Genomic DNA, 9,845 nt, shown 5'->3' on the forward strand with positions numbered 1-9,845 from the left:
CGGCCAGCAGCCCAGCCTCTCCATGCGCTTGGACTAAACGCAAACTGCTGTCAGACACCCTCCCCGATGTGCCTTGGTGGCCTGTGCATGACCCCAGAGCAGTGTCCCCGACGCCAGATAGAACTCTTCACTTCGTCTGTGAGATGAATTCTGGGGTTGTGTGCAGAAATCCTGTTTGTGTCCCATCAGACCCGCAGCTACACTGATCTGCGAGCAGCTGTTGCCACTTGGGACAGAGACGGACGGGTTGGGTTTGGCCCTGGGACCAAGCCTCGTGTGTGTACGCTCGGTCGCTCAGTCGTGTCCGACTCTCTGTGACCCCATGGACTGTAGTCAGCCAGGCCCCTCTGTCCATGGGATTCTCCAGACCAGAATCCTGGAGTGAGTTGCCATGCCCACATCCAGGGAGCTTCCCGACCCAGGGATCAAACCCAGGTCTCCTGCATCGCAGGTGGATTCTTAACGTGCTGAGCCACCAGGGAGCCCTTGAATACTGGAGTGGGTAGCCTCTCCCTTCTAAGGTAGATTCTTAGCCAGTATGGTCAGTCATCCCATACGGGAGGGGGAGAGGGGGTGGAGAGGGAGGGGCCAGCCCGCTCCTGGGGCCCCTACCTCTGCTCCTCACCCAGGTCAGCCCCAGCGCCTTGGTTCTCTTGCTTCCTTACGTCCATTCGTACCCTGAAGCCCCCACTGTGGGTGTTCAGCCTGGCCTGTGTCCCCGGGCAGCACAGTGCTTCTCACAAGACTGAGCAGGGCACCTAGGGTTCACGGTCCACGCTGCATCTCCCAGCCCTCCAGGGTGCTATTAGCCCTTGGCATTAATCCTGGGCCACCTTCCTGCTTCTTTCCCCCTCTCCCCACCCTGGCAAATCCTCCCCGACTGCTGCCCCCACCTGCAGAGTCTCCTTCCTGCTTATCTCGACTCCTTTGCTTTGATCCTGGAGATGGTGTGTCCCTCCCGTTCAAAGCCAGCCCAGCTGCCCCGTCTCCCTGGGACTTCCATCACCTCCACGCTAGTCCTTCCCGTCCTTTCCAGACTGTCAACACGTGCACGTCTCCTGCCTGAAAGACCCATCTGCGGGCTCCATGCTCACCTCTGACTCCAGGGGGTCCCCTCCCCGTCCCCACTCGTTCCCGACCCGAGCCCTCCGCAGGCCGGGGCACTGGTGACCATCCCTGCGGGACCCTGGGCACGCCCCTGGCTCAGCGCTCTGTCCCCCAGCTGCTCTGTGGGGCGGGGTGGGGGGCCCTTCCTCGCCAATAATGCAGTTTTCCGGGTGGTCCTGCTCAGCCCGCTCAGCTCCATCTACAGTTTAACGTCTGAGTTATCTCCCCGACACTGTTCTCGCCTGTGGGTTTGTGGTCTGAATTCTAGAATGCCCATCTCTAGCCCAGACTTGACCTTCATGCTCTGGACCACCTGCCTGGCTTTCAGCTGGACCCTCCCTTCGGGGACCACAGAGACTGTCAAAGCCAGCACGTCCGAAAAGTAAACTCGTCCCCTCCCGGAAACGGGCTGCTCAGTAGTCCCTTCATCTGGGCGGGTGACACTCCCACTGGCCGAGATGCTCAGGCCAGAAACCCGCTACACTTGGCAGCCTGTGGGATCCCAGTTCCCTGATAGGCCTCCGGGGAGCCTTCCTGGGGCCTGAATTCACTGAGGCCCTTGTCCGCCTGCCTCCCTGGCCTTTAACCCCGGGTGGATTGGTGGGAGTTGCTGGCGGGGCCCCTGAGGCCCTGGGAGGGGTGTTGATGCCCCCAGACACGGGCTCACAGTGGGGGTGCCAGTGCGGTGCCCAGATGGCCCTGCGTCCCCAGCAGGTGGTGCTGGTAGGAGCTGCCTTCTCCCCCAGGCTCGCGAGGGCCACTGCCCTGTCTGGGGGACTGGAGAGCAGGCAGAGAGGGATGCCCGGGTCTGGCTTCTCTGCCCATCCCTGAGGACCTTTTCTCCGGTGCCAGGCAACTCCCGCGGGCCAGGGGGAAGTGGAATGGACCTGGCTTCCTGACCCCGCTCAGCCCTTCCAATCCCTCACGTCTGAGCCCGTCTCCTCCATAGAATCCTGCAGCCCGTGGCCTCATCAGATGAGAGGCAGGGATGAAAACCCCCAGAAGGCCAGGCCTCCATCTAGCAACGTGGGCAGGGCGTTAGAAGTGGGTGCAGACCGCAGCTCTGCCTCTCTCTACACGGCTATGTAAGGAACACTTTGTGTGTAAAACGCCTGGAACCACCCTGCACTCACGGCGTCCCTAAGATAGCAAGCCCCCCCCGCCCAGCCAGGCAGGGCCTATGCCTGCCAGAGGGCCATCCTCGCTGAGAGATCAGGGCCTAGGGCTCCAGAGACCCTGGCCCGTCGCTGGCCCACCTGTGGGAGCTCTGAACTTCCTGGGAGGCGGGGACGCTGCGGCCCTCCCCTGGGTGCAGAGCGCGTGGCTGCAATCGGGCTGACCTGAGGGACTCCTACATCCGGGTGGCACTGTGGGTGAGGCTCCCCCGGGCGTCAGGAGCTTGGCCCGGCCCGCCGAACTTGCACGTGACCGGCGCAGACGTGCCCTCCAGACAGACGGGGGGACCCGGAGCCAGCCCCTGGTTCCCCGAGTGCCACCGCTCGAGCGAGGTGACTCCAGGTGGTGCCCGGGAGAGCGCTTTCTACCCTAGCAGTTATGTGGTCATGTTAGTAAATTAGGTCAAAACATCGTCAGCACGAACTGCATGACTTTGTGAATGTCAGCGTGAAGCGTGTGTGAAAGGGGGCTGGTGGGCACGTGTAAGGGGAGTGTCAGGCGCTCAGAAATTCTGGAAGCAGCAACGTGCAGCCCCGCCAGCTCAGGATCCCCGCACCAGTTGGCTTCCGGGCCGCCATCGGCTCTGACACCTCTTGACTGCTGTCTGCCCGTTGGCCTAGTGGGTGACAGAGTACCAGGAGGGCGTCTCGTCCAGCTCTGTTGGCTGGACGCTGCAGCGGGGCTCAGACCAGTCTCCGCACGGACCCTGACGCAGAAACCCCGGACTTCCCCAGTCGGGAGAGGATTTGTCGTGTAGTAGCCAGGTCTGGCGGCACCGGGCCAGACTGCCTGGGTCCGGGCCCACCGCTGACCCTCCCGGCTGCATGGCCTGGGGAAGATCTGTGTCTGTTTCCTCAGCTGGAAGAACAGGAAGAGGAACTCGTGTCACAGGTGAGTGTGTAAGTGCCCAGTGGGCGTGATTTGTGTCTACACCAAATGTGAGGCATGTCTCCCCACTGTGGCTCCAGGGTGCTGCAAGCCCATCCACAGGGAAGCAGCTTGGGGCTCAGCCTGGGGTGAGGTGACAAGGAGGGGCCGGAACTCGGGGCTCCCTCCCCCCATCTCCCCCAGGGCAGTGGGCTTCGTGTCAGGGCTGGGCTCTCAGGCCCAAAGCCACACCAGCCTGGCCTAGACCACGTCTGTCCACTCTGGGTGCCAGCTTCCTCCACTGACCACCAAGGAGGGCGGCCTGGGTGGCCTCCAAGAGCCCCGCCGACTTGGTGCCTGGGAGTCCTGGCAGGGTGCTGGGCAGTCCCCAGCCCTGGAGCTGCATCCCTGGAGGGGCCACTGTCCTAGCTCCCGGTCAGCCCCGGGGGTGCCCAGTGACCACCCACCCAAACTGGTCTTGCTGCAGTCCCCCTGGAGACAGGGCTGTCTTCCCCTAAGCGCGAGGACTTCCCCAAGGGAGGCCCTGCGTCCTCCCGGGTCCCCAGCCAGGCGCTCCCTGAGCCCCAGTCCACGGCCCCGTGCTGCACAGGTGCCTGGTGGAGAGGCTCTCCAGCCGTGGGCCAGCTGCATCGTCCTTCCCTCGGTCCTGGGCGGGCAGCCCTGGAGGACAGCGTCCCCAAAGCTCTGGGCTCGGGCCGGGGCTGTGTGTGTGTCCCTGGAACGCGGGAGCCAATCATTGGAGGCGGGGCAGCCCCCTCTCCCCCCACCCGGGGCCCATCCCAGATCAGAGGCGCCCCCAGCCCGCCCCCCGCCCTCCCCTTCTGGGTGTGTCGCCGTTTGAAGCTTAGTCGGGTAGAGTGTACCTGGCTCCCGAGCCGGGCGGGGAGCCAGCCAGAGGCAGCCGAGGACGCAGCAGGGGCCGGCGGGCCCTTCCGGAGAACTGGTCCCCGTCCCGCAGCAGAGCCACCGAGCTGGGAGCAGCCCAGAGGGAACGGCCTCCTGGTACCCAGCCGGGGACACTCAGCCACCTGTGGGCAGGGCAGGCGCCCACACCGAGGGCAGCAGACGGGCCAGCCGTGCGGCTGGGGGCATCACTGCCAGTGGGGTTCGTCCGTGCGCTCACCCTCGGGGCCACTGCCCGCTGCCCGCCAGTCCCCCGAGACGGACGTGTGGACCTTCTGGGTGAAGGTCATCCTGGGAGGCGTCCTGGAAAGGAGCTGCAGGTGAGGGGTAAGGGCCGGGGGAGGCTGGGCCCGGGGCTGCAGACGGCGGTGCGGCAGGCTGGCGGGGTCTCATCACAGCCCTGTCTCTTAGGGGCTGAGGGACCACAGGGCGCCGGCTGGGCTGGCTTCCCCCATCACCTGTTAAATGGTACCTGCCTCGTCGCACTGCGGTGAGGGTCAGACGAGCCAAGAGGTCACACTCATGTCCAGCACAGAACGAGGGCTGAGAAGTGCTTCCATCGCGTTCTCCATCCTGCCGCTCGTGCAAGCGTGGGCTTGCTTAAGCTCATGGAAGCTCTCTGAGCCTCGGTTTCTCCATCTGCAAAATGGGGATGAAAAGTCACCTCTAGGCGTTAAATAGTTTCAAGCACATGGCAGGAGCCCTGTGAGGGCTCCCTGTCAAGTCAGCTGAGGTCTGTCCCCGTTCAACCCCCAAGATCCCTGCATTCAGGGCCCAGGCTTTTTACCCTGCCGCTGAGGGAAGCCTCTGCATAGAAAAGTTTCACATTTTCGGCCCAGGGCCTCTGCAGAGCTGCTCTGCGCGGACATTAGATGGCAGATGTGGCCTGTGAGAGCACCTGCTTGGATCAGTCTGGGGCACTCACGTGTGATCACACACGCGGGCACCCCTGGGGACCAGGAGAGGGGCCCGCCCTGCAGGAGGTGGCTGGGACGCGGCAGGCACGGGCCTCCTGGGGGAGCGAGGCACACAGGCAATACGGGGACAGCAGGCCGGAGCCCCCCAGGGAGAGTGTCCCCAGAGGCACAGGCCTGAGGGTGCAGGGAGAAGGAGAAAGCAGAGGGCAGGAGAGGGTGGGGGCGTTGTGGACACGGAGAGACCCAGACTGTCTGCAGGGGGGTGGGTGGCCAGGGGTTGGAGGCGCCCCAGGAGGGGAGCTGCCCAGCTGAGAGGGGAGACGGGGAGGAGAGAGGGGGCCGCAGGGCAGCAGACACAGGGTCGTGCAGCCCGAGCAAGCAGTGGTTACAGCGAGCTCTGGAAGAGGGAGCTGAGTGCAGAGGAGTGCGCCCGGGCGGGTGTGCAGGCAGGCAGCGCCGAGATGCTTCCTCTCGGGGTCCCCCAGGGCAGTGCCACCCCACAGCGGAGGGCCAGGCAGGCTCCAGGTCCTGGTTGGAAGGGACCGTAGAGGCTGTGGTTGTAATCACGTTTTGACCGGACGCAGAGAGCTCCAATACTCTCTAAAACGTGGGAACGTCCTGAGACAGAAAGGAGGGCCGTGGGCTGTCCTGAACCCACAGGAGATGGACCCGGGGGTGCCTGCCAGCCCACGTCCTCCCAGGGACTCAGGGCGAGGACCCTTCCTCATAGGGGCGTGCGGATGGCCCAGGGCGGCGGGGCATGCGTGTGACCCGGGGGAGCGCGCTTCTCCCTGCAGACCCAGGCCACGGCGCTGTGTTCCCAGCGGCCTGCGGCCTGGCGTCACCTCCCACTGATAGATACCCCGGATCCAGGCGGCGGGGTGGGGGTGGCCCAGGAAATCTTGAATTTCTATTCTGTGGCCCCCGAAGGTTTTTTCCCACGTGACCCCAGCCACCTAGAAGGGAGGCTCCCTTGTGCGGTGAAGGGAGCAGAGCTTCCTTCTCCGAGTCTGCGATGGCCGGGGCCTCGGGCACCTGGGGTTGGCATGGGGCTGGGGCAGCAGCCCTGGTGGGAGATGGGTGCGCTGCTGGCCTGGCAGGCAGCCCGCGGGGCTGGAGGCTTCTGGGCTGCCCCCAACTCCGGGCGACTGGTTGCCGGGTCAGATAGCATCCCCCGCAGAGCCGCCCGGTTTAGGCTTATGGTGCCTTTACGGCCCCTGGAGGGCGATTCCCCTTCCTCTCTCTTCTCCCTGGTATCAGCCCTGACTAATCCCAAATGCCCTGAGCCCCCTGGAGGGTGAGCCCTGTGCCGGCAGTGACTGGAGGGCCTCATGGGACGTGCAGTGGGCAGCAGCATGCATCCCTCCGGCTGGCTGGACCTCGCGTGCCCACTGACTTTGTAGCCAGGGTCCCGCCTTTGCTTCCCTCTCCCAGCCCCCCGCCTGCAACCCCAGCCCCATCCACTCCCACGAGGCTTTGGGCGTCTCTGAGCTCTTGCTACCCACACGCTCTCTGGAGTCTGCTGAAGGACCACTTTATCCTGGTGAGGCTTGTCGCATTAGCACTTCGGGGGCTCCGGGCTACGTGTCCAGACGTCCTGGCTTCTTCTGCAGCCCCTCCCCACCCCCACTTTGTGTGTAACTTACAGCCAGGGCAAGGGTTGGGATGGGGCTGCCGCACAGCCTCCTGAACCCCTTCCTCCTGCATCTCAGGTTCTCCTCTCCTCGGGCTGTTAAGAAACACTCGTTCCTGGCAGCCTGAGGATGCCTGGCCAGCCCCAAGGTGTACGCCAGTTTCTCTCGGATGCCACATTCAACATCCATCAGCTGTGTGACCCTAGGAAAGTTACTTTACCTCTCCATGCCTCAGCTTTCCTACCTGTAAAGCAAGGGTGACGATCGTCCTGCTTGGAGCGTTCAGTGACTGTGCACACGTGTGCACGCGTGTGCTGGTGTGTTCACGCACAGGCGTCACTGAGGAGAGCACCCCACACGGAGGACACCGCCCTGTGTCTTCACTTGCTCCTCGCCTCCTTTGGCTCTTACCTCTCCGATGCATGCAGTGAGCAGTGTCTACTCAGGAGCCCCGGCCTGGGGGTGGATCTCCGCTCTGCCCTGGGCCGCTGTGTGACCCTGGGCCGCTGTGTGACCTCCGTGGGCCTCCGAGTCCTTATCGGTAACAAGGGGCCACGGGCCCCCCAGGGCTGTAGGGAGCATGCTCAGAGCAGAAGTGAAATGCAAGGCACAGCCCTGCCTTGTCCACCGCCTCCCCGGGCACAGCAGTCCAGGTGGTCCCCTGTGAGCGTCCCAGAAGGGGGTCAGGGGAGTTTGGAGCGTGAATCCCCCTGCGGGAGGTGTACACCGAGCGCGTTCACCTTCTTCAGAGACGTATGTGAACGCAGTTACCCTAGTCCTTCCAAGACCTGAGAAAGGGGCCAGGCCCTCGTGTACAGAGTCTCCCCTCTGGACGATCCCCAGGACAGATGTGGCTCTGGGAGCCGCTGGACGCGGTGCTGGGTGGGGGTGGCACCTGTTGCCTCAGGCCCGCCAGAACCACATCCCAGGATCTTAGTGCTCCGGGGGTCCTCCCAGGGCCGGGCCGGCCATGCTACCAGTACCAGCTGCCAGGGATCCCTGGCACGGGACTCACGGACGGCTGAGGCGTCAGTGCCCCCATTCCGCAGGTGTGCAAACTGAGGCCTGTGCAGTGGCTCCCTCAGCAGTCAGGCAGAGTTAGGACCCAGTTCGGGAGGTCCAGCCTGCAGCCTCGCCTTCCCCTTGTGGGGCTGCCCCTCACCTGGGGCTCCTGGGCTGTGAGCTGTTCCCGGGAGCCCAATATTCCTCCTGGGGGCTGGGGGCGGCTGCCTTCAAAATCAGCCCCTGTGACTCCCCAGCGTCATAAATGCTGGATACAGTCAGGCAGTTGGGAAGGATGAGCCCCTCCGCCAACGCTGGCCCCCACGAAATCCTGTAAAGATGACGACTCTTCCCTCAAGAGTGGGGCGCCCCTGCGTGGCTAAGAAGGTCCTCAGGCCTCAGCCTGGACAGAGCCTGGTGAGCCGACCCCCGCTGTGTGACCCGAGCGCTCCCGCAGCCTCTCTGAGCCGCCAGCTCCTCCTCTGTAACAGGCTGAGGGCTCCGGGCCAAAGAGAGCAGGGTGCCCACGAGGCCAGCCTCGGAAGGGCCCCGCCCATGGCCTTCCTTCTGTGCTCTCCTCTCCCTTCCAGAGTCCCAGCAGGGCGCCCGCTCAGGGCTCTGCAAGGCTCCTCTCCAGAAGTGGCAGCAGGCGGCAGCCTGGGGCAAACCCGTGACGAGGAGGGTAGCATGGGGGGCTCTGGGCTGGGGGGGCTCACAAACAGCACTGCCTCGCTTGTTCATCACACGCCAGCGGGGCACAGGGGTTCAAATCAGGCACCCGAGCCCTGCAGCTGCCCGGGGAACAGGGCGTCACTCTCTAGCCTCAAGGGCACTCCTGGGCTCCTGGTCACCAGGTCTGTCGCCCCTTCTCCTTGGTCAGATCCAGAGTATCTTGGAGATTCTGAAATGATCATTGTTGAGTTGAGCTTGTTGAATATTGGGGTGAGAAGTGGGGTGATCCTCCTAGAAATAATTACCAGCTATCAGACAGACTCCCCAGGGAGACTATGACTTTTCTTATTTAAAAAAAGAAAAAGCATTTGCTTGTGCTGGAGATTTTAAGGTGACATTCCCTGAAATGTATTCTACCCAATGTTAGGAGGCTTTAGAGGCCCACTGGGGGTTTCTGAGTTAAATGCAGGCAGCTCTCTCCACTGAGGGCCTTTCTCTGGTTCGAGTCTCCAGGACAGGATGGAGGGGCTCGGTTCTCAACGTGTCTGACCGCGGAGCACTCTGGGGAAAGCTCTGGCACTCCAAGTCCTTGGCTTCCTTACAGATTCTCCCAGTTCAGGGCACCAGGGGCAGGGGAGGCTCTGAAAGACATCTTCGTGAAGGTGCCAACACGCTCCATCAAGCATGATCTGCCGTAGGAACCCCCGAAAGGCAGGAGAGGCAGAGGGGTCGGAGAGCTCGCCCCCTCCAAAGCCCACTTCTGGGCCCGCTCTGGGTCTGAAGTGACACATTTCTGCCCTCAGCCCCCCACCTCTGGCTCCAGTCCTGGCGCAGACAGACGCAGACAGCGAGAGAGGCTGGAAAGGTGAAACTGGGTTATCTGCCCTGTAGACGGCCCAGCCCGCTCAAAGCTCACAGCCCCTTGGCTTGATCAGGATGGGTCATCCCTCCCCAGGGCTACCCATGACAACCAGCAAACATCTCTGCAGCAGGTACTGTGCGTGTCAAAGATGAAGCGAAGACGAGTTCTTGCACTTACTGTCTACAGCCTGGGAGGGCTCTCTAGCGGCCTCACGTATCACCCTGAACAGAGCCTGGTGAAGGCCCACTGGGGGTTTGAGAGGCCCACTGGGGGTCTCTGGGTTAAAGGGAAGCAGCTCTCCACTGGCGGCCTTTCTCTGGGACGCGTCTCCAGGACAGGATGGAGGGGCTCCTTCTCAGTGTCTGACCGCGGAGCACTCTGGGGAGAGCCCTCAGCAGACACCTCCGCTGAGGCAAAGCCCACGCATGCTGTCTCTCCAAGTGCTTGGCTTCCTTACAGGAAAGGAAGAGCAGAGGGCTGGGGGAAGGGGGTGGGGGCCAGGCAACAGTGGACGCCTTGGAGAGGGAGGACCCGGGTGGGCAGGCTGTGCTCCGGTAGCCGTCAACAAGGAGCTGAGACGATGCGCCGTGGGCGGGGGCGGGGGCGGGGGTGGGCAGGGAGAGCCTCGGGCAGGGAGAGCCTCTGGCAGGGAGAGCAGGATGCAGACAAGAAGCTAGCGGGGGG

General features: G+C 63.5%; 1 protein-coding gene and 1 long non-coding RNA gene across 2 annotated transcripts; both read right to left on the minus strand.

Moving 5' to 3' along the window:
* Window positions 1-2,564: 2,564 nt before the first annotated feature.
* LOC120880419 lies at window positions 2,565-4,263 on the minus strand. The gene is made up of 3 exons (XM_040263775.1): window positions 4,225-4,263; window positions 3,618-3,764; window positions 2,565-3,141 (listed from the first exon to the last, which is right to left on the minus strand). Exons 1-3 carry the CDS (start codon window positions 4,261-4,263, stop codon window positions 2,686-2,688), a joined length of 642 nt encoding a protein of 213 aa, XP_040119709.1. The 3' UTR covers window positions 2,565-2,685.
* A 24-nt stretch (window positions 4,264-4,287) lies between these two features.
* On the minus strand, window positions 4,288-5,066 carry LOC120880099. Its single transcript, XR_005724957.1, has 3 exons — window positions 4,862-5,066; window positions 4,547-4,713; window positions 4,288-4,377 (listed from the first exon to the last, which is right to left on the minus strand). It is a non-coding gene; the product is annotated as an uncharacterized LOC120880099 (long non-coding RNA).
* Between the last annotated feature and the right edge of the window lie 4,779 nt (window positions 5,067-9,845).

The sequence above is a fragment of the Oryx dammah genome, unplaced genomic scaffold, assembly GCF_014754425.2.
Source record: "Oryx dammah isolate SB20612 unplaced genomic scaffold, SCBI_Odam_1.1 HiC_scaffold_21, whole genome shotgun sequence".
Lineage (NCBI taxonomy): Eukaryota > Metazoa > Chordata > Mammalia > Artiodactyla > Bovidae > Oryx > Oryx dammah.